Source organism: Nelumbo nucifera, chromosome 2 (assembly GCF_055504915.1).
Source record: "Nelumbo nucifera cultivar China Antique chromosome 2, China Antique-T2T, whole genome shotgun sequence".
In the NCBI taxonomy this organism is placed as follows: Eukaryota; Viridiplantae; Streptophyta; class Magnoliopsida; order Proteales; family Nelumbonaceae; genus Nelumbo; species Nelumbo nucifera.
In genome coordinates, this window is record NC_142650.1 from 57,051,737 (window position 1) to 57,075,942 (window position 24,206).

Sequence of the window (24,206 nt, forward strand, 5' to 3'; positions counted from 1 at the left end):
AATGGTTCCCCGAACTGGCCCCTCTTCCGAAGGTTGTCTTTGCGATGGTTCGGCTGGCCTGCTGCTGGATTCGGGGGCATCTCTTCCATGCTCCCCTTGCCGACCTGCCCTATTATTATTATTATTATGTTGTACAAAATTTCTCAAGTACCCGCGACGGATGAATCTCTCTATCTCGTCCCGGAGATTACTACATTGTTCAGTACTATGACTGTGATCTCAAGTACCCGCGACGTATCATAGCTTGATTTGTTTTCTTTTTTTTTTTTTATAGAAAGGTTCAAGGAAATTACTACTGGTTCCCATGAATCAGGTAAGCTAGCAAACGAATAAGACAAAAAAAAAATATTTCTAATAGAGGCACGATTTTCAGAAAAAAAAATGGAGTTTTAAATATGATTTCTAAAAGAAATTAAAGGCAACCAAGTTTATTAGACAATTTGGACGAGTGGTCTAAGGCGCCAGATTTGTGCTTGTTCGAAAATAGATAGTGGACTGGAGCTTAAAGGAGAGTTAAGGGACAAAAAGTGTGCTAATAAAGATAAAAACAAAAAAGCACGATTCCCAAAGGAGGAGATTAAGCCAAAGAAAAACAAATAGCAAAATAAGAAAAAGTTTAAACCTGAATTCGTTGAATGTATATTTGAGGAAACAAATAAATTAAATTAAGGGGTAAATTACCAAAGACCCTCCTGTCCCGTGTGTCTGTGACTAAAACTCACTATACTTTGTTTTGTGATAAAGATCCCAATGCGTTAAATTACAAAAATATCCTACTATTTTTTTTTTTTTTCTTTATTTTGCCCTTTTTCGCTTAAAACCTATTCACTCACTGAATCGATTCAGGCGACGAAATATATATTGTTATTTTTTATTTTGATCATTTCTCGATGAATGTATCTCTGCTCTTTCTTTCATTCCATTTGGTATGCCTCCACAATAGAATTTGAAAATTTTGAATTTCTTTTATGTTATTTCTCTCTCTCTCACACTGCCTCTTCGTCAGACTTCAAGTTGACCATCTCTCTATCCCCTCGAATGGCCTCCTCCAATCTCTGTCCAGCCGACGAGATCTTCTACAAGGGCCAGCTTCTCACTCTCCATCTCTCCCCCCGCCTCTCCATGGTTCAAACTCTCCTTCTAGCCTCGTCCAGCTCTTCGTCTTGCTCCGACTCCACTACCACCGCTTCTCGAGACTCGCCCGGCAGCTCCAATGACTCTAGCTCCTCTTTTTCCGGTGATCTCGTCTTGTTCACCGAGTGTGACTCATCGCGGCCGAGCTCGGTGGTCGAGGAAGACGAGTTTAAGCGTCTCAACCACAATTATCACCATCAGAGCCCACAGATCAAGAAATCCAAGTATTTCTCTCTAGTGAGGTTCTCTTCTGTGTTTCGCAGAGACAATAACAAGCATAGAGATCAAGAGAATGTATCGGGTCCTTCTGTGAAGCGGATGAGCGCATCGGCCAAGGACGTGATAAGGAAGTATTTGAAAAAGGTGAAACCTTTATACGAGATGTTATCACACAAGCAACAACAACAGAAGACGGCGGTGATGATAACAGTGGCTTCGTTTGCGATGAGGACAGAGACGTCCGGGAAAAACAGAGAAACCTCTGCTTCAAGTACGAGGAAAGAGAACAACAGTGTATTCTCTCATTCATTCTCTGGAAACTTGAAATACCCACGAAGGAAAAAATGTGTTTCTAATTGCCCATCTTCGACGCAGTCGTCGCCCAGTCATTCCGGTGTGCTTTGTCGAAGCGGTGTTTTTGCTGGTAACATCGTTGGAAGCATGCAGTATGCAAAAAATAACTCCTTGCTTCAGAAATCAGAACAAAACGCTGGTGAGTAATTAGATCTGAAAGTTAGTGTTAATTTTGCTCAAAAAGAATGTATCTAAATCCCTGTTTAATTTTTGTTCCTTTCTAATCTCCAGAACTTAAAACCAGATGTCTCTTATAAAATAATGTATCTAAATCTCTTCTCTTATTAGATGATGATTACTACGAGAAACCCATGTTTCTGTAATTTACGTTTACGGATCTCCTTCCATGTTATCGATGAGAATGCAAATGTCGACGACGCCATTGAAGGTTCTTCGTTCATTTTCAAGGGGACTGGAGTTTATGAATTGAAGCAAAAAAGGATCGAGGATCGTGAAGTCGGGAAAGATTAATAGTGGTTTTTTTCTCTTATCTCCATAGTTATTACAAGAGTAATATAGGGATTAAAAAATATTATAACAGGCTTTTTAAAGGAAACGCTAAGGGAAGGGGGTCTTCGTCTCATGGTCAGGGGAGTCTTTGTCATAGACCTTAGTACAGGAGGGGTGTTTGTAATTTACCCTAAATTAAATATACATATGACAAAGCAAATAATTCAAAGTCAGAATCCAATGACAAAGCAAATAATTCAATTCAGAATTAAATGACAAAGCACACCTAGTCAGCTATTTGTTCAAATGTGTAGAAAATGCTCTGGCGCACCAGACCCAATACCGCACGAGAGGCAGTCCCTTTTTACCCCTTTCCAGAAAAGATGTTGATTGAAGAGAAAAATGAGGAAACTTGTTCTTGTCAAGAGTAACTTCTAAGATTGATACAGTGTGACGCCTTCACTTCAGTTAGAGCACCAATATAGTTGATGACGATGGAAGGTTCAGATCGCGATACCCATCGGGAACATCCACAGAGAATGCTCCACACATACACCCCACAGCACATCAAACCGTGTATTGAGAACATCTCCCCATAGATTTTTCCAATTACTGCACTCTGAGATTTGCATGTGGGGCACCTATAAGAGTACCATCCAATCTTCCATTATACATAGTCAGACATTGTTCTACTGGAGCGGAAAAACAAAAATCAAAGACAAAGCCATGGAGGTGGCTCAAATTCTCCACATGAATGGAGGGATGGGAGAAACCAGTTATGCCTGTAATTCATCTCTCCAGGTATCCCCAGCTGACTTATACCATCTGCTTCTTTAATTTGCTCAAAGCAATTCAGTGATCTAGCTTCTTGCCATATATCACAGAGTAATTAAGAGGTAATTTGGTTAACTGAATGTTTGTGTTGTGCAGGGAGAGGCCATTTCCATGGCCAAGCCTATAATTGCGGAGGCCATACTCCATCTCTGTTGGACCCCTTTGCCCAAGAGCCTTGGGATTGCCGACTTGGGCTGCTCCTCCGGACCCAACACCTTGTCGGTGGTCTCTGATCTTATGAAACTTATCCACAGCAAATATCGCCAGATGGGTTGTCTCTCCCCAGAGTTTAAGGTGTTCCTGAACGACCTTCCAGGGAATGACTTCAATACTCTTTTCGGGTCCTTGCCGGATTTCTACAAGAAACTGAGGGAAGACACAGGTGATGATTTTGGGCCATGTTTCGTATTTGGAGTCCCAGGCTCTTTCTATGGTAGGTTCTTCCCAAGCCAGAGTCTTCACTTCGTTCATTCTTCATATAGCTTGCATTGGCTGTCTCAGGTAGTCGATCGACTGTTGTTTTTGTTTATAACAAGTTTAGACGTTCAGTCTGTAATATTTTGATGATATATATATGGTGATGACAGGTTCCTCAAAGGCTAGAAAATAATAAGGGGAACATTTACATGGCGAAAACAAGCCCTCCGAGCGTTTTCAGAGCATACTTTGAGCAATTTGAAAGAAACTTTTCGACATTCCTTGTGTCACGCTCAGAGGAGTTGGTTCCAGGAGGGCGTATGATCTTAACACTTCTGGGTAGGAAGAGCGAAGATCCCTATAGTAAAATTTTCTGATTAATACCCCGTATTTTGCACTGGTTCGGTCCATCAGTTTTTTTATATTTATAATATATAGGAAAATTTTCTGATTAATACCCTGTATTTTGGGCCTAGTGCCCATTTTGGTCCCCGAACCTTAAAGTGCGATAATTCAGTATTCAAACTTTTACATTGTGACAATCCAGTACCGTTAATTAGATGTTAACCAACTCTAAAGTGGCATTTGAAAAAGACACAAATGCCCTTCAAGTGTTATTTAATTTTTTTATCAATCATCTAAACATCGACAAAAAATTAAGAGTCCCAAATCTTTGCATTTTCCATTGAAGAAAGTTGGGGTCACGTTTGAGTGGGCATTCTGGTGACCCCAACTTTCTTGAAGAGAAGAGGCAAGGATTTGAGACTATTAATTTTTTATCAATGTTTGGATGGTTGATAAAGAAAATTAGATGACACTTGAAAGGCATTTATGTCTTTTTCAAATGCCACTTAACAGTTGGTTAACAACGAATTAACAAGAGGTACTGGATTGCCATGTTTTAAAAGTTCGAACACTGAATTTTCACATTTTAAAGTTTGGGGACCAAAATGGCACTAGGCCCAAAATACAGAGTACTAATCGGGAAATTTCCCTAATATATATTATAAATAAATACGTAAATATATAATAAAAACAATACTAGAAATGCATATAATATATTATATTATAAATAATAAAGAATATATTTATATATTATATTTTTGGTTCGGATTAGGTTGGTGTTTTATTTATTTATTTATTTTTTGGATTTTTGATGAGCACCCCTAATTATATGCATGCAGGGACTAATAGAAGAGGAGAAAGCGGACACGTTTAATGTGCCCCAGTATACACCATCTCCAAGTGAAATAAAGACTGATAGGAAGGGATGGATCCTTTGACATTGATAGACTAGAAACTTCTGTGGAAAACTGGAATTCTGAAGACAAGCCTGGTAGTAACGAAGATGACAAGCTCAGAGGTGTAAACATCCTAACCAGATGTGTGAGAGCTGTGGCAGAACCATTGCTTACTTATCACTTTGGGGAGGCTTTAATGGACGAATTGTTTTGGAGGTACAGGGAAATCCTAGCTGACCGCATGTCCAAGGAGGAAACAAAGTTTGTTAATGTCTTCGTTTCCATGAGCAGAAGGGCATAAAAGTCAGCATAATTAGGCTGTAATGTATTGAATTAATTTATTAAAGATTATGGTAGTTAATTTTTTCTTTTTTTGGTCACAGATGATAAGCTCTAGTATCATGCTTATTCCTAGCCTCCTCACTGCTATAAGAAGTGTAAGCTAGTGTGTATTTCATGCAGACTTTGGTTCAGTAAGTTTAGACGACTGTGTTGTTCTTTCTTGCTAGTTGTACTTCAGGGCCTTATAATTTAAGCATTTGGGAATGAAAATTAAAATCGGCAAGAATGAAATTTCATTTCTAAGGGAGGGGCAATTCATTCTCACTTAATGTTTTGGCTGTCCATCTATTAAGTTCATTGCACTACCAAGTAGAAATAGCATCACCAACAATGGCGACTCATTGGATTAGTTGGTGCTAGAGGCCCAATTGTTAGCATTTCATTACTAAGTACTTGTCAGCTTTGGGTTATTCCAAGTCGACCTGTCAAGATTCTGCCGTCAATGCGGGTTCAAGTGAGAAAGCACTGCAATTGTACATATTAGGAATTACAATCAAAAAATAAAAAGGACAGACCCTTTATATGTTCAAGCTTAAATTTTTTTTGTTCATTATCTATCTATGATAGTTCTCTCTCTATCTTCCCTTGCATCACACGGGTTCGTCCTGTACACGTGGATAAAACAAACCCCTCTTTTTGGGCAAGCTTATTATATTATTATTATTATTAAAACATTAGAACTGATGTAAACCATAATATTTGACAAGTGGCCAATCTGAAGGGTCTCCCGTTTATGAACATCTTGGATTTGGAGTGACAATGTTTCCACGTGGCAACATATGCCAGATCATGTAAGGAAACTCCCCTGTTTGCTCCAGTTATGTAAATAATAATTAAAGGCCTAACCCGATCGAGAGTTGAGCTTCATTGAGATTTATTTGCCTTAAGATTTAATTATTATTAACAATAAAAAAAAATCTTAGTTTTTAGTAATGCCAGTTGAGCTAACGTCATTTTATTTTATTTTTTTGTAACTTTGCATTTTCAAGTCAACGTCATTTTATTTTATTTTTTTTTTCTGATTTCGCCTGCATGTACTTTTTCTGGTCTTTAATTGTGGAGCGAATTTGCATCTGCGGACCCCAGAGCGCACCCCACAGGATATCGTACAAATAGGGATGTCCACGGTTTGCTTAACTGAACTATGGTTATATTTTGTAAATTGAATGGGTGGTATCGCTTTTTTCATTTCTCCAAATTAAAATCAAATCGGTATTATTGGTTAACCAGTTCATCAGTTTCGGTTTTTAACCGATTCAGTTTTTCGGTTTTTTATATTTATAATATATATTATATAAATATATGTATAATATTACATTATAAATAATAAATGATATATAATATATTTATAAACAGATTATTACAAATATAATATAAGTATATATTTATATATAATGAATATATATTTATATATAATATATAGAAAATATGTGATGTATATTAAAAGTATATAAAATATGCATATAAATATATATATTGATCGGTTCGGTTAATCGTCGGTTTTTTTATAGACTAACCGAAAATTGAACCAATCTTTTGGTTTTTCAAAAATTTCAAATCAAAACCAAACTGATCAATTTGATTAACCGCATTTTACAGTTCGATTTTTTTATTTTTCATGAACACCCCTAATCACAACTGTATATTCTCCCAATAACAATTACGGGAGGTATTCCTAATACACATTCAGATGTGCATGCGGGGCACTAGTGGGGTGCGCTGTACGGGCACGGATACGAACTCATTTTTAATTTACATCAGCAATTCAGCATTATATACTTGACTACTCGTTTCTAGGGCTTGTTTGTTTGCGATGCAAATGCAAAACCGATACATTTGTGTACTCCAATTCAGGTTTGTAGGCGTTTGTTCGCAATACATATCTGTATCGTAAAAATGGTGGAAAATTGTATTTTCTAACAGTTTCATTTGGAGAAATCGAGACATTTCCGTATTAATTTTTTCGATACAAACATTTGCTTTCTTCGAAGAGAGAGCAAACAAGCTTCATGGATGCATCGATCGTCCATGGGAGGTGGTCACCATCACTGCTAAACCCTATCACAACGGTAAGTTATCATCGTCTTTTTCCCGCCACGACGGCAACATATCTCACCAAAAATCTATTGAATATGACCCGTAAACAGGATTTTCCTTTATTTTTTTTGGTATTGACCACCGCCTTATTTTTGTAGATTTGTGCTTCCTATTTGTAGGTATTCTTTGTTTTACCGATCGCATATCAGTGTTGTCCACTCTGAACCACCACCCATCGGAGACGGTGACCTTTCTCTCAGGCAATCAGTAACAGATCTATCATCGTTTTTGGCAAATCTGTGCTATGTATTGATGGTACATAACAAATCTAACTTCGTTTTTTATATTTTGCACCCAGGTACATTTCAGATCTTGCATTATCTTTTACTTTGAACGTTTCACGTAAACCCCATTTGCAAATTTGAAAGCATATCCACTACTTTCAATGTTTTAAGTAAACCCCATTTGCAGATCTAAAAGCATATCCTGCATTTAATGTTTGCTCTGATGCTTTCTTTCAAATGCCAGCAAAAATGTACAGGTGTTTGCTTCGATTGGAAACAAACAACAATACAAATGGGCTCAAAAATGTTAATCCAGTTTGCATTTTTAAACCAATATGGGGGCCTTTTTGCACTATACATATTTGCATTTGTATGCATCCTAGATATGGTATTTAAAAACGAACCAGAAACAGAACCGGTCAGGGGACCAGTTTCCGGTTAAGCGGTTCAACCGTTTGGCTTGAACGGTTTCGACCCATGATGTCATAAATAAATTAAAAATAAAAAATAGCACAAAATTAAATAAAAAACAGAAAAATATAGAAAATAAAACTATCTAAATAAAAAATAATACAGTACAAAACACATAGGAAATATAAAAATAAAATACAGAAAAGTTCTAAAAAATACAGAAAAACACAAAAAGTTCAAAAATACAGAAAAAAATAGCTTGAAATAAGCCCTTAATATCTCTAAATAAACCCTTAAATCTCTATGTAAAAATCAGTGCTCACTAACCAAAGGAATGTAAGTCAGCTAATCTTCAATTTTTCTTCTACGATAAATCCTTCAAAAATAGCTTGAAACATTTAAGAGAGAATATTGATAATACCTAACAATGTTGTAAATGCAACAACTGCAACTTTTGTAGATGGAGTGGTATTTCATTTGCAATGTCATGATGAATAAGGGGGAAAAATGACAGCCAGTTTTTCTCCTCTATAACAATTTTAGCTGTGAAACAAAATAGAGTAGAAAGAGTGCCGGTAATGGTAGTGTGACAATGGGTTCGCCGCTGGTGGGCTCGGGCTTGGTCGTAAGTAAATTGTCGCTGCAAGTGCTGCTCCAATTTGCAAAATCACCAGTGGTGGTGTTATTGCCATTGCAAACTTGCCGCCCGCCGTTGCAAATTCGTCATTTCCAGTAGTCGTTAATCACCATTGGTCGATGTGTATCGTTGTCGGATGTCGGAGGTGCTGGCCGCTGTAGGTGGTCAGTTGGGTGTGAGGGTTGAGAGGTAACGAAAATGGGGTTCTAACCCTAAAGGCCTTAAACATTCGATTTTGATTTGGGGATATTCAAGTCATTTTATTTTTTGATTTTTATTTAAAATAGTGAAAATAAAAAAAAGGACAACCCGCGAACTGCTGCCCGGGTCGAACGGTTTAGCAGTTCGAATGCCCGAGTCAGCAGTTCTCTAACCTTTTCAACGTTTTTTAGAAATTTCCGGTTTCTAGTATAACCGGACCCAGGGCTGACCGGTTATCGGTTTTTCCGGTCCGGTCTGGATATATAGATTATTAGTTAAGAAATATGAAGCACCAATCAATCACCTATCATATCACCTATGAAGGCCATTAAAAATTAGAATTGTAGTATGAATGCTTCATTTGTTTTTTTATGGCTATATGAATGCTTGTCGGTGCCTGATTTGACGAATTTGCATATTGATCATTTGTAGACTATTTTTGGACTTTATTAAAAGGTTGAATATTATAATTTAGAAAAATTTAGATGATTTAATTTTACCAAAATTTTAATAAAATTTGGAAATTATAAAAATGATTTATTTTATCTACTTTAAATGATTTATATGTTTTATTTATATAAAATGCCAAATAAATATTTTTTCCCAAAAATCAGTAAAAATGAATATTCTAATTATAAAAATCAGAAAATTTTATAATGGATAATATAAAATAATTTATTTTATCTACCTTAAATGATTTATATTTTTTACTTTACAATTATATGTTAAAAATGAAAACATATTTATTATTTGAAAATAGAGTTATTATTTATATAAAGAATAAATAACATTTCTTAACACAATTAATAAAAATTAAATACTATAATTATAAAAACTGAAAAAGAGTGATAATTGTTGTATGACATGTACATGTTAGAGTCCCGATATTGTTGATTGTATCTAATGTTTCTCTTTATAGAACTTAATAAAGTGTGCATTTCTTATATGTTTACAAAAGTTTATAGATAATCCAGCTTCAGGTTTAGTGTTATTAATACAGGGCCCGTTTAGCACATCTTTTCGTGCAGTCTTTCGGCTGTTTACAAGCTGTAAAGACCAATTTTCGGTCTATTTTCGTTTGACATACGGAACATCTAGCAGATACGAGAAACCCATTTTGGGATGATTTCAGAAGTTTCAAATAAAGCTTCACACATCTTTTGCACTTTAATCTCGTACGAAAAGATACATGTCTTCCAAATGTACTTTGGACTGCTCAAATCTTCATGCAAAAGCTCAATGTATCTTTTGAATGTCAGAACTACCATAAAATCTTCTCAAAAAATACACCAAACAGCCCCATATTTATGTGGCTTGGATACATTTCATTAACCTATCCAAAGTATTTTTCATATGTTTTATCCCTATTGATATTTCCAAAGTATATCGGTATCCAACCTAGTGATACTAGTACTTGGATCATTGGTGCAACTGATTCTGACTAGATAGAAGAAAAGACCAGAAGTCTTGCAAGCAAAAGCTCTGCGCATATGGCATCTAGCCACACATCAGGAATATCTCCTATATTGAATTCATAGCGAGATAATCCCAATGTGCGACTTGATGCCTGTGATTTTCAGATTATGTGCAGAGTTTTCGCTCGCAGAAAATCCCGTCGCATAGAATAAGTACAAGAAGTGCAAACAAGTGTGCATGATTTTTTATTTTATTTTTATCAGAGAATATTATAAAATGCAAATTAATAGGGGAAGGCTAAGAAGACCAAGCAAATCAGTTGTGAAGCTAAAACTGTTCTATTTATGTTGGGTTGTTTTATTTCAGTTAGGATTTAGGAATGTCGATTACATTTGAAACATGTCACTGCATATGTGATTAAAAGGCTTTGGTTTCATTTAGTTTTGTTTATTTAATCTATCTATCTATCTATCTATCTGTCTATATATATATATATAGATATTTTATTTTTATTTTATAAATTTCACATAATTATCCATTAAACCAACAAAGAAATAACATAGACTTAACTATTTTTAACAATCATATAGAAAGAAGGATTTACTTTTATAATGTTTAGCCAAGTGGCACCACCTTCCCCCACTTGCTCCTATTCTCTCTAACTCCTATTTATCTCCTATTTATCATCTCCCCCACATTTTATCTACATCCATCTAAAGAAAATTTCAATTAAAAATTTTCAGAATTACTTAAATATTATAATGAAATTATACACTAACTTTAAAATATTATTCAAAACACAAAAATTAATTATAATAGATTTAATAATATTCAAATTATTAATAATTCTATATTTTTACAAAGTTGATCATGAAGTTATGTAGTAACAATATAAATTATAATTTTATGAATTACTCAATTTAAATGTTATTCAAATAATAAAAATTTAACATTAAAAATAAAACATTATTTAAATACTTCAATAACTAAATATCTTAAATAACAAAACACTAAAAATAATGTTTTACATAATGAAAAATTTAAATATTTTACATATTATTTAAATATTTAAATAACAAATTTAACATGACTAAATTTTGAATAGTTAAAATAATGAAATTATGTAATAAATTTATAACAATTCTTAAAAGTAGAAAAATAATTATAATATATTTCATAATATTCATATTAATAATAATAATAATTTATTATTTTACTAAATGAATGATGAATTATGTAATAATAGTACTAATTAGAATTTTATGGATTATTAAATTCAATAAATAATTAATATTTTAAAATTTTAAATAACTATTTTTATTTATATAAATTAATAATTATAGAAAATAACTTTCATAAAATAATATTTATTAGTAATAAGTTTACAATAATAGTGTACATTCATTTTATATATACACAAGAATTAATAGTTATTTTATTTTTAGTAATTATTTATTATATTTTTCATAAATATATTTTCATTAATCATTTATAAATCTGTTATTGTTTTGTTATTTAGCAGTAAATTGTCAATAATTATTGGAGATTAAACAACTATTATTTAATTTTTGAAATTTAATCTATCGTATTTATTGTATTTTTGTTATAAATTTATTTTTAGTAACTATGCTTTTTTATATTTTTGTGATTAATATTTTTTATAGATTAAACTATTATTTGAGATTACATTATTTATTGACTAATTGAAACAATACAAATAAAAATAATAAATTAATAATTACTAATTAATGAATGAAACAATTAAAATTTAAAAATAATTAATGACTATAAAAATATTAAAATAATTAATAATTTACACAAATAAAAATTTAAACAATTTTTAGAAATTAATGAAATAAATAAAAATTACTAGTTAACAAAGATAATTAATAATTAATAAATAACACAAATAAAATTAATAAAAAATAATTAATGTTTAATAAAAATATTAAAATAATTAATAATTAATAAAAATATTATTATTACTCACTGAACCGCTGTTGTTGCAAGTTGCAGCGATGGTGGCGATGGGAGGAAGGTAGGGGTGAGAGAGAGAGAGAGAGACGCTGCGAGAACTACCGCAGGGAAACCTATACAAGGTTTGTAATGGTTTAATTACCTTTCCCTACTTTTTCCCTTAAACCAAACACAACCTTAAAGAAAAATATGATGCCAGAAAGACATGATACCAGAAAGGCTTTGATCAATCAAAATCCTCGTGAATTTGGATGAAAACCCATCTGATTGTTTACCACTTTTATAATATTGGTTGATTGGTTATATACTTTTTTTTATATTATGTCTTCTGGCATCATTATTGAACCCATTTCTTGAATATATAAAACTTTGGGCTACCGAAATATGTTGGGCTTAAATGTCTTCCACCGAGGTGGGGAGAGGAAGACAAGATTCTTTTGGGTGATTTGTTATTTGAAAGATTCCTTGACCACTTGGCAAAGTGTTAGCACCCAATTTTTGATGAATCCCTTCACCCTATGTCTTCGTACCCTCCTCTTAGACCCCAGAAACTTGGAAACACAACCAGATCAATTTGAGACTTTCCAAAACCCAAAATACCTTCCTTTGGCACAACCCATGGGACAAATAAGAACCTTGAGATAAATATCAACGTTCGATCAGACATCATTCCTAGACTTGGAAAACTATAACTTAGTTACACATTTGTTTTCATGACTAAACTACAAAGATCCATCATTCATCATGCCAACTTTCTTTCTAATGCCCCAATCCATGAGATATTTATATTCCAACTCCTTCAAAATCAAATCCAATATATCCATCACCTCAAGATGACTGAAACAATCAACTAGCGAATCCCAACACAGATCTATGATAACCAATCACAAAAACATCAAAATTACATTCTAATGACCCTGAACGATTACCAAGATTGACCATATATTTCTCATAACAGAACCATTCACTTAACTCCTACCCTAATCCATGCCTACCTACCAAATTGTAGTTCAAAATTCCTCCATTTGACCCCCCATCAAGCCAAGACCATATTTTAGCAAATCTCATTAATTAAAGCGCACCATCTATCAACCCAACTTCATGAGCAATCGGACTTTACCATTGTAATCGGAGACCCCAAAAAACTCAGTACATCAAATTTCACGACCAAACACCTTCTTTTGACCGTTGAAAAAGTAAGATTCCATTTTGGGCCCTCTCATTGATTGGAAAACTATAAGCTAAGACCATGATCTGAACTAAATCTGTTAATCCACTCCTCTGATCAAAGATCAAAAGCTTCCATCAGATTCAAGACAATCAAAAGTGCTTACCCACCAATTTTCATCCCAAAATTCCCTTGTTGGACCATTTATTAAACCAAGATCCTATTTCGACAAATCTCAATGACCTGTACTTGTTAGCCATATATCTCAATCATCCTGACCCTATTTGACCAATCAAGCATCACCATTATATTCAAAAACCCAAAAAACCCTGCACGCCAAATTTCATGACCAGATTTATCCGTTTGACCACTAAACCAAAAAGATACCATTTTAACACATCATATTAAATTGTCACGCCGTTTGTCCCAACCTGAAACATCTAAATGGTGAGGATGATGTTAGACCCATTATTGACCCATTAGAACACTTGGACCAATGAAATAGAGCCTAATGGACCGAAAAAACCCCCCAAGGTATCCCTACTTAAAACCAATAAAAGACAAAATTGTATTTTAAAGTTGTTCAAATTTACATTATTCGGCATTGATAGCCCCAAATACGAGACTGTCATGACAGGCACGCCCCAAGCTCCCATTGGATGCATAGAACCTGTGAAAACCACCCCCCAAATCAAAGAAAATGTTTCACCAAATAGGAAAGCTTGACTTGGCATATGTTTCATTCAAGAATCTTTGCCTATTTGTGTGAAAAATCACTGTTAAGTCCCAAGCACTATAGATGGACGAGTTTTTTACCCTTTCTCCTTTTTTTCTATAAATAGAGGCCCAGCTCAAGCTTGAGAGTGAGGGTGGGGGGCAGTTTCCCAACTTCTATAATACATTCATTCTATTTGAAATCTCGAAATCCTTAAAGCCAAGCTCAAGCCTCAAATTTGTTTTCCTTGTTTGCTAGACTTAACACAAAAAATGCTTAACCTAGCTCCGTAACTCGCTCAAGCTTCGTTTGAAGTCTTTTTAGCTACTGGAAAATTTGTTTCGAGGTCACACACAAGAGATTGGAAATCTGCGCAAAACATCAAAGCATTGGTTTCAAACCCCTTTAGAGCTCATCTAACCACTCTTTTGTTCAGTTTTACTTTAGAACACCATTGACAAGGTTACATACAAGAGGTAAGCCTCTCGCGTTATCTTCTAGCTCAGGTTTTGATTCTGGGTTGCTTGAAGTTCTAAGACCTTGGAGAAGCATTATTCCCAACTTCTTCTAGACTGAGTATAGAGGTAGAGAGGCAAGGGTCTTAGGGAAATTAGTACCTAAGACCCGATAACATCACCTCAAAATCAGTCTCAAAATAAGTTGAGAGCATGTTTTTCCATATTTCATAAATTCTAGCAGTTGTGTTTATTGGTTGTCTGAAAGAAATTGAGCCTGAATAACTCCCATATTGGGTTGTTATAGCAACTTCGAGAGATGCATGTCTAATACATTCCCTCTCTCAATCCTTGGAACTTGAAATCTTTCATTGTATGCTTTTTCCATGGACAACGAAATCACCATCAAGGACTAATCAAAATTTTCAAATCTTAAAATGAATGCCCATTTCCTCTAAAAAAATAGGTGATGACTCCATCTTTTTGAACCGGCCATAAACTTCGCGGAACTCACACAAAACTTGGTAAATGACTTAGGTAGCAAAACCACACCCTAATTTTGTGTTTGATTTAATAGGAAATGAGAGAGAAATAAAAAGTTGAGGGAATTCTTATAATAATTTCATAAAATCCTTACAATCATTCCCTCAAAATTTATTTCTCACTTATTTTCCATCAAACCAAACACAGCCTAACAGTGATGGGATCCCAAGCATCGTTGTTGAAGAGACTTCATATACTTTACTTACTGTCAAATAAAATTAATTTAGTTTTCTATTTGAACAAAGAACCCAACATAAAGATTTTGTTGATTTACAATTTCTAATTTTCTATGTGAATAGCAGGCTCTAAACCAAATACATTAATATAGTAATGTGGGTCCTGATCTTGTAAGTGTATAGTTAAAGCACAGATAAGACCTAATTTAGTTTCTCAAGACAAAAACAAAACCCAACGCAATAGCCTCCATGACTGTGTCAGTCTGATCGATAATGAGAAATTGAACGAAGAAAGATGCATGCTGCGGGCTGTTTTGCTGAAAATGTTATTATATGTCCCAGTATTGTGTCTGATTGTGTGCGCACATGGGTCTGAATTTGGTTACTTAAAATTGTAATCCCTTCAACCAACCTTATTCCTTCGATTGGGTCTGGGACTCTGGGTTCAAGGTTCAAACATCAGGTTGAGTCCGGGTTAACTGAGGCCATATTTGGTTCAATGCTAAGTTTCAAGTTTCAATTCTATGGAAGAATAAATAATATGAAAGTGTTTGTTTATAAAATTTTTGTCAACTGTTTATTCATTTATTCAATTCTTATTCATTCAATTCTTATTTATTCAATTCTATGAATGAAAAATGAGATCATGACAAATTGAGGTAACCTACATCATACAAACCATCGGCATAACTTTTTTATTGGCAGATGGTTGGAGGTCAACTGTTTATTGATTATTGTGTTGTGGTGATAACTTATACCAATATCAATATCAGTAAAAATCGATTCCAGCAGTTTGGAAACCTAAACCCGCGGTTATGACCACTAGCATAGAGCTTCTTTGAAGAATGGAAATGAGTAACATGGAGATTGATTATATGATGTTTATCATGTTTGTAACCAATTAAATTCAAAAACTTATTTTCATTCTTATCACAAAAAACACTTTTTTATTAAAAAGCATTTGTTTCGTAGCAACATTATTTTTTTTTCATTCTATCCATTTTTGTCCATTCTACAATTTTTATTATCGGAAAAAAAATAAAAGTTAAATCAAACATGCCTTGAACCACATTGCCCGGCCCACTCGATCCTAGAAGGTTTTTATTCTAAGGCCTTGTTTACTTTTTGGTAAGTTACTTACCCGGATAAATGCAGTTACCTGGGTAAGTTTTTCCTGGGAAATACTTGCCCGGGTAAGTGCATTTATCCATGTTCTTTAATTTCTCATTAAATAAGGTAATGACCATATTAGCCATAAAAATCCATTATTAAAAGGGGCATTTTTATCCCATTCAAGTGTTGGTAACTTCCCCTTAGGTGGGAAAGTTATTTACCCACCAGATAAGTGATACGTAGGAAAATAAACTTTCACGGCCTGATCCACACATAAATCTGAAAAAGTAACATGAGATTCTTGGTCAATGGGAACCAAAATCCCATTGACCAATTTTTCTCCCTCTCAAAATCCAAAAAGAGAATACCCCCTAAGGCTATGTTTGGTTTGAAGGAAAAGGTAAGGAAAGGAAGGAAAAAGTAAGAAAACCTTTACAAAGCTTGTATAATCTTCCTTACATTTCCCTTCCATTCCCTACTTTTTCTTTCAAACCAAACACATAGTAAGGGGTTATCATTTAAAGTGACTGATAAGAACAGCTCATCAAGTGTCAAATTTAATAACGAAATTAGAGCCTTTCATTCCACAGTATGTGGGAAAGTTGGTGGTGTTTATATAATTATCAAAGTCAGAAAGTCAGAATCCATTCACTTTTTCTTGCTCAAAAAACTTTGGACTTAAAGCTTCAATATTGGCTCCGATTTTCCTTTTTCCAGGTTTTGGGTTAACAACCATGCTTTTCTAAATTCTTCAGGACATCCATTTGAGCTTAGATTTCGGGTCCGAAGCTTAAATTACATAAATATATCTATTCAATCAGGTAGCTGCTTAATTAAGAACACGATGAGACATTAAATAGTTTCTAAGTTTTTATTTTATTAGCGGCCGGTCATTGATTCCTTTCACACCAACCCAGATATATCTGCGTTTGCCTTCTTCTCTATTAATGTAAACCTCCTAACATCGATCTATGCGTGCATTTAGGAGAAGGAAGAGCAGAGTAAGAAAGAATGGAGAGTCAAGGATTTGAAATTCCTCAACCCCAATTCTGTGGTTCTGCCGCCTTTCATGATCTTGTCGACGACGATAGCAACTTTGAGCAGTTCATCAGTCTCATTCGAGGAGAAAATGACGACCCCATCACTTGCTTCAACCCCAATTATGATGCGGAGCTCATGTTCAGTGATGGCTTGGTGGATAGCCAATTCTGTTCCACCACTCCGGCAGCGGCAGCGGCCATGTCTGATCTCAACTCCATGAGTAATTCAGATCCCAACTCGATTTTCATGTCGTTGCCTCCTTTTGGCGGGGATCTCGAGGTAGGGGATGACGAGAACGATGGTAATGATGATGATGATGACGATTCCTCCGCAACAGCAACTACTGCTACTACACCAACAAAGAAGAGGACAGCCGATCGCTCGAGAACATTGATTTCTGAGCGGAAGAGGAGAGGCCGAATGAAGGAGAAGCTCTATGCATTGCGTTCCTTGGTTCCTAACATAACTAAGGTCCCTCTCTCACTCTCTCTCTCTCTGTGTGTGTGTGTAGTAATTCATCTTCAAATTGCATGGTTTCTCATTTGGAATTAAATGCAGATGGATAAGGCCTCCATCGTCGGAGATGCTGTGCTATACATGCAAGAGTTGCAAATGCAAGCTAAGAAGCTAAGAGCAGAAATAGCAGGGCTTGAGTCATCGTTCAAAGGATTAGAGAGAGCTGAAGGTTTGGTTTGTAGCCTAAACAAAACCCAGATTGCAGACAAGAAGCGTCAACCAGTTCGCAAGACGATACAGCAGGTTTATGTTGAAATATTTACAGGCTTTAATTTACAGAAAGCAAATAGAAAAATAACTCCGTATTGAATCAAACACTGTAATAACTTCTGGTTTATATGAATTTGTGTAGATGGATGTATTTCAGGTTGAGGAAAGAGGTTTCTACGTGAGAGTGGTGTGTGACAAGGGAGAAGGTGTCACAGTAGCTCTTCACAGGGCCCTTGAGTCTCTAACCAGCTTCGACGTTCAGAGCTCCAACTGCACCACGGTTTCTGAGAGACTCGTGCTCACATTCACCATCAATGTAAGAGAGTAAAAGAAGACCATATATTCATCTTGTTTAATTAGTTTCTGTCTTGATTAATTATCTTGGGATCATTTTAATTGATATATAATTAATTTCATCTCAATAAAAAAACAGGTTAGAGAATGTGAGGAGAAGATGAATTTGGCAACATTGGAGCTATGGGTAGCTGGCTCTCTTCTCAACCAGGGATTCGAATACAAAAATCCTTTAGCCCCTTAACTTCCCTTTCTTCCATTGTTGTAACAGTTTTCTTCTACACAAGCACCTAGCTACTTGTGAAAAGGTTGTATCATACTTCCAAGATCCAGGCTAGCTTGAGAAGTTCTTAATATTGTAGCTCCAGAAGGAAATTCATTGACCTTTTCAAAGCATTTTCTATATAGATAAGAATTAGCAGTCCAAATTCTTATTAATATTATTTATTTAATATGGATAGAATCTAAGGCCTCATTTGGTTCACGGGAATAGGGGTCTGGAATGGGATATTCCGATTCCAATTATTTGGTTTAGTGGAATCAGAATTCCATTCTTATTCATATTAGAATGACATTTCCCCATTTGAGGGAATGGGCATTCCCTGCCCCTCCCTTGGAAATGAAATCCCATTCCCATTCTTATCTGGACCAAACAGATTATGAGAATAGACCATTTTATTCAATGTAATTGAATGATTTTTATTCTTCTCGGCGTGAATAAGGGAATGGAAAGGGTTGCACGTAATCCAACTTCTTAATTTCAATTTATTTATGTATTTTTTTTATTAGGATGTAACCAGAATTGTTACAAGTTGTGGGAAATTGGGAATTGTTATATCTACTTAAGTCAACCAAAATATATTAAAATGTAAATGAATAAAGTAAGAAGCTCAGAGTAGTAAGATCCATTGTCACTGATTGAAAGCATGCATGCTTCTTATCTATCTCTTCATGCTGCGTAACAGGTTAGAGATGATTCCTTCAATTTTTTCTAAAAAAATAAGAGATGTGTGTCAAGCATTTGGGTTGAAAAGGTGGCAAGAGAAATCTATTGCCACCTCCACCAGTAGGATCAATTTCAGCCTCGGATGGGGGAAGGCACATTTGGGGACAATTGCATAATTAAATAAGCTGATGTAAGGTGCTTCCGCTATAGCTGCTTGAGCTTATGTATATTTTATTAATTCCACCAAATCATAGCCTCATATACGAGTAACCCAAATAGCCCAATAGCCAAATTTTTTTGTAGGATGTAGGGCCTGTTTGGGAGTATAGGGCTATAAATAATATCTAATTGTCTGAATTCGAATTTGAATCCAATTCTATTATGAATGACCTGAATCTGATGCTTTATAATTGGATCGATATGGATCTACTTCTATCAGGTTTAAAATTTATATTGTATTTATTAGTGATGTTGATTCTTTTCTACAAATTAGTAACGCTGATTTAAATGTTGTGTTTTTCCTAAATTTTTACACAGGTTCAAATTTTATAAATAATTTTCAACTAATTTTGATTATAAAATATAATATGAAAGTTTTTTTAATTTATTTTATTAATATTGTATAATATTTTGATCATCTTCAGTTAATTTATTTAAACCACTCAATATCAGAATTCAATTCAAATACAAACAAATCAAGTCTAGATCTACCTATATCCAATTCTATCCATTTGCAGTCATATTTGGGAGGACTAAGTTGAAGATAACAGCTAAATTGGTTCAGCTGTTTTGATTTATCTGCATAAATAAGTTATAGGAGTGTTTGGTACAATGGCATTGCGTCTTATTGTGTTTTAGATTGATTAATACAAATTTGAGAGACCGAATATGTATTGTTACATCATGTATGAGTTCATTTCAATTAGAAAAATGCATTGTGTGTGAGAAACATCAAATTTGATGTTTTAGCTTTTTAGGTAAAAATAACAATTTGTATTGATCAACTCAAATTGGTATCAAAACATTTCAGGCTCATGCAAATTTGTATCGATCCACCAAAAATGTAACAGCAACACAACACCATTGTATCAAATACCCTCTATGTTTGTTGACAATTGGCTTAGCTGTCTAAGTAGTCAAACAAGTATAAAAACTTGAAAAAAAAAAAAAAACCAGATAATCTTGACAAGGTACTCCAAGTAAGCCATCCAAAGAGGCTGAAACAAGCAGCCCTTGAACTGGTTGATCCATAGTTGATTTGGCTCTTCATATATTTTTCATTAAGCACACGTTTGGGATGGCTGAGCTGAAAATTCAACGAAGATGGTTCACTTGCACTGAAATGCTCCGGATAAGCTAATCAAAGAGGCTGAAGTGGACAACCCTTCAAATGATTGACTGATAGTCGATTTGGGTTTTCCAGATTTTTCATCGGACATGGTTCATGGGTTGTTTGTGTTGAGCCCGGATCTGCTGCTCACCCTGTTGAATAAGGGGGCTACATAGGCAATCATGAGCGAACACGCTAGTGTGTTCTGTACAGAGGGGCAAACATCAAACCCTACTACACTTGAATAAGGGTGTTTGGTATTATGGGCATTTTTTTTATAAAATGTTGAAAATCGTCAAAGTGATATTGGATTATATTCATATTTTTATTATTTATTCGAACCACTTAAGTGCCATAATGGTGATACCATTGGAAGAAGCCCCAAAAAATATTTCTTGCAATGCTACATCCCAACCACACATAAAAAAGCAGGTAGTAAAACGACCATACCTACTTGGTGTTGACGTGAGTGTTTATAAAAATAAACACCCATGATTCCCAAACATCTAGTTCAGCATTCCAAAACAGGCACCAAACATAGCTCATAGGCTGTCCATGTGGACCCCACTGTTCTGCAGCCCTCCCAAACGGGCACGCATCCATTTGGGTTGACTACATTCAGCTGGGTTAGGGTTAGGGTTGGCGATGGTTTAACACATTGGTGTTGGAGTTCATATGCGATCAAGCCATCAAGGCAAGAAATTAAATACATGGTGAACCCCGAGCCCAAACGACCAAACATAAAGAGCTCAAAGGCCCAATATCATCCCACAAGCCCATTTCAATCTAGTAAGTTAACTTTACAATGACTAGGTTTTGAGAAAATCCTGTGAATGATCTCTACTATTTTATATTTGATTATGATAATGAGCACAGGTTTTATATATTTTTGTACAACTTTGGTCCGACCGTCCGAGGTCCTGCTTTAAGGTTTGGGCACCTCAGGCAATGGCCCAAAGTGGCTCCCCATCTTTTTTCTCGAATTTCTCTTTTATTTCTTCCAATTGCCTCATGTTTCTCAGTTCACATGAGTAAGATTAGTACTGAAGCCTATATAATACGGAGAAGTGAAGACAAGATCTGAGTACTTAAGAAATAAGGAAGCTCCTCCCTGCTCAGGCACCAAAAATATTTCATGCTACATCTATTCCCACCACATTGGCTTGAGAATGGAGAGAGGCTACCTGGCAGTTGACACTACTAATGGGAAAAGCATGGAAGACAAGACGAGCTCAGCCGGGTTTAAGGGTCAACTCAGGCCCAATCTTAATAATTGGGCCTGAAGCCCCCGAGCAAGCCATATGTCAAACCCAACATGTCCAATCCAGGCCCAGAATGCACTCAAATTTAATACACTCTGGTTGGGCTCAGGCCTAAGATGTAGGGGTGGCAATTCCTCACCCAATCCGTTGAACCCGCCCAGTACCTAACCCACCACCCAACCCATCCATTTAATTGGCGGGTTGGAAATGGGTTAATCATCTATTGAGTCAATTTAAATGGGTTGGGTCGGGTTGGGTTATGAATAACCATTGGGTTAATCATTAATGATACAAGTGTGAATTCTTTAGTCATTTTTCTTTAATTTTTTTTCTTTTGAGTAAAATAATTTATAATTAATACATTATTTTTCTATTAATTGTTAACTAAAATTACTTTTGACTCGATTCAACATAGTTCACCCAAATTGGCATAAATTTAAATCAATCTTACCCTAGTTCGGACCAGTTCGACTCGGTTCAGCCTAGTTTGAATATGAACAGACCCAATCACTTCGGTTTAATCCATTTGGGTTTGGTGGTCCAAGTCGAGTCTAGTACAACCCGGATTCGATTAGCCTTGATTGATCGCATTGACCGGATTTGGACCGGACTATCCAACCCAAACCTTGTGCCACCCCACCAGTCTGACCCAATCCCGAATCTGGACCAACCTAGGCTAGTTGCCTTGACCTAGTTTGGACCGGATTAGTCCTGAATCTTTGCACAACTCGATATGGACCGGCCCGAGTCAACCCATCATATGTTGAACCAATCCAGTTTAGTCTGACCAAACCAATTCAAATCCAAACGGTTTGACCACTCTTGATGTGATTAGCCCAAAGATAAATCCAGTTAAATAGTTCAAGTTGGTTTTGAACCTAAATAGTTCGGTCAAACTCAAAACCTGTGTAACCAATAGCTTCCATAACCACCAAGCTATGACCAACTCATTTGTTAAAAGGGAGTTAATTTTTGCTTTTAAGTACATAAATATAAGATTAAAGGGTTTGGGTGGGTTATATTGGGCCAAAACGGGTTTGGGTTGAATCCAACCTATTTAATTGTATATAACTAGGTCATTAATGGGTTGGGTTGAAGCTCAACACAAACCAAACCCAACCCAACCCATCCAATTGCCACCACTACTAAGATGGTTTCAAGTTGGTCAATCAGCACACAGACACTAAAATTTAACATATATGTTTGTATGTGTCAAAGCATGTACGCAAATATGTATGTAATTGGGTTGGATCAATCCAGCTCGAGGGTTCAGGTTGGTCAATCAACACACAAACACACATTAAAATTTAACATATTCATTGTATATATGAATGCATGTACACAAATATATATATATATATATATATATATATATATATATATATATATATATATATATTATAATTGGGCTGGTTCAGTCCAGGCTCAAATCACGCCTGCCCGAATTGCAACCGTAAGTGCAAAAAATATCACTTTTTGCCATCATGCCAAAGAATTTTAAAATTTATCTTTTCAACATGACAACAGATAAAACAATTAGGAAAGAGGGCCGGTTTTACTGAGATTCACATGGGATATTATATGAAAAGAAAAAGAAATGCGAATTCTGTAATACCCATCATTGAATTTCCACCATAATAAGATAAAACCCTCATGGAGTAAATGAGACAGCTTTTTTGGTTCATGACATTATTACCTCAGGGGGCTACACAATGGGAGGTAGTCCATTCCCATTACCCATAAACTCCCAACTCCCAGCCAACTCTAGTGGCAATAGGATTTGATTTTAAATCTTTGCTACAATCAGCTAGAGACCTCATCAATAAAACCACCATTGATTGGTACTTGGTAGACTTAGGAAAATGATCGAAGAGAGATGTTTGGGAGAAGCCTTTGTTGATTTGAAAATTGAAAGGAGTTGTTTTGAAAAAGCGCAATAAAGGTTTCATACTAGAATTTATTAAAATAGGCAAGCCAGATACCTAACAAAACCAGGCCTAAGTACCAACCGATGGTGGCCCTGTTGGTAGGATCTTTGACTCATCAGAGCAGAGAACTGGGATCAAATCTTGTTGCCACCAAGGTTGGGGGTTAAGGGAGAGATATGTAGCACCACAAAGCAAAAAAAAAAAAAAAAAAGGCCAAAGTAGGACTAGGATACAATCGGCCTATTCAGGGGGTGTTCCACAACATGAACGGTTTTGTTTTCTAAAACAAAAACATCTACCATGTTAGTCCCATTTTTTACATGTATGTGAATGATCCTCATGTCAAAGATTTAGATTGTGTTCGGTACCATTATCACTTCTATTTGCAATATTTTAGGTTGATCAATACAAAAGTGAAAAATTAACTTATCACGTCACGCCATATAATCATTTTCACTAAAAGAATTATAAGCACTGAAATGGGTATTGACATTTATAATAAAAACACCAAATTTATTATTATTTCTTAAAGAAACAACAATAATACTACCAAAC

General features: G+C 35.1%; 3 protein-coding genes across 3 annotated transcripts; all 3 read left to right on the forward strand.

Moving 5' to 3' along the window:
• Positions 1–857: 857 nt before the first annotated feature.
• LOC104587378 (putative membrane-associated kinase regulator 1) lies at positions 858–2,175 on the forward strand. The gene is made up of 2 exons (XM_019195998.2): positions 858–1,846; positions 1,996–2,175. Exons 1-2 carry the CDS (start codon positions 895–897, stop codon positions 2,028–2,030), a joined length of 987 nt encoding a protein of 328 aa, XP_019051543.2. The 5' UTR covers positions 858–894; the 3' UTR covers positions 2,031–2,175.
• Positions 2,176–2,653: 478 nt separating this feature from the next.
• Positions 2,654–5,157, forward strand: LOC104587345 (S-adenosyl-L-methionine:benzoic acid/salicylic acid carboxyl methyltransferase 2-like). Its single transcript, XM_088897017.1, has 4 exons — positions 2,654–2,958; positions 3,088–3,492; positions 3,579–3,747; positions 4,593–5,157. Exons 1-4 carry the CDS (start codon positions 2,788–2,790, stop codon positions 4,625–4,627), a joined length of 780 nt encoding a protein of 259 aa, XP_088753143.1. The 5' UTR covers positions 2,654–2,787; the 3' UTR covers positions 4,628–5,157.
• Positions 5,158–17,116: 11,959 nt separating this feature from the next.
• On the forward strand, positions 17,117–18,555 carry LOC104587344 (transcription factor FER-LIKE IRON DEFICIENCY-INDUCED TRANSCRIPTION FACTOR-like). The gene is made up of 4 exons (XM_010244905.2): positions 17,117–17,636; positions 17,724–17,924; positions 18,034–18,207; positions 18,325–18,555. Exons 1-4 carry the CDS (start codon positions 17,136–17,138, stop codon positions 18,427–18,429), a joined length of 981 nt encoding a protein of 326 aa, XP_010243207.1. The 5' UTR covers positions 17,117–17,135; the 3' UTR covers positions 18,430–18,555.
• The last annotated feature ends 5,651 nt before the right edge of the window (positions 18,556–24,206 follow it).

Coding starts and splice junctions, on each gene's coding strand:
- LOC104587378 (XM_019195998.2), top strand. CDS start 895: ATGTATCTCTGCTCTTTCTTTCATTCCATTTGGTATGCCTCCACAATA. Junction 1,847..1,995: donor GAAATCAGAACAAAACGCTG/GTGAGTAATTAG, acceptor TTCTCTTATTAG/ATGATGATTACTACGAGAAA.
- LOC104587345 (XM_088897017.1), top strand. CDS start 2,788: ATGTGGGGCACCTATAAGAGTACCATCCAATCTTCCATTATACATAGT. Junction 2,959..3,087: donor CCTGTAATTCATCTCTCCAG/GTATCCCCAGCT, acceptor TGTGTTGTGCAG/GGAGAGGCCATTTCCATGGC. Junction 3,493..3,578: donor GCTTGCATTGGCTGTCTCAG/GTAGTCGATCGA, acceptor TGGTGATGACAG/GTTCCTCAAAGGCTAGAAAA.
- LOC104587344 (XM_010244905.2), top strand. CDS start 17,136: ATGGAGAGTCAAGGATTTGAAATTCCTCAACCCCAATTCTGTGGTTCT. Junction 17,925..18,033: donor TTCGCAAGACGATACAGCAG/GTTTATGTTGAA, acceptor GAATTTGTGTAG/ATGGATGTATTTCAGGTTGA. Junction 18,208..18,324: donor TGCTCACATTCACCATCAAT/GTAAGAGAGTAA, acceptor ATAAAAAAACAG/GTTAGAGAATGTGAGGAGAA.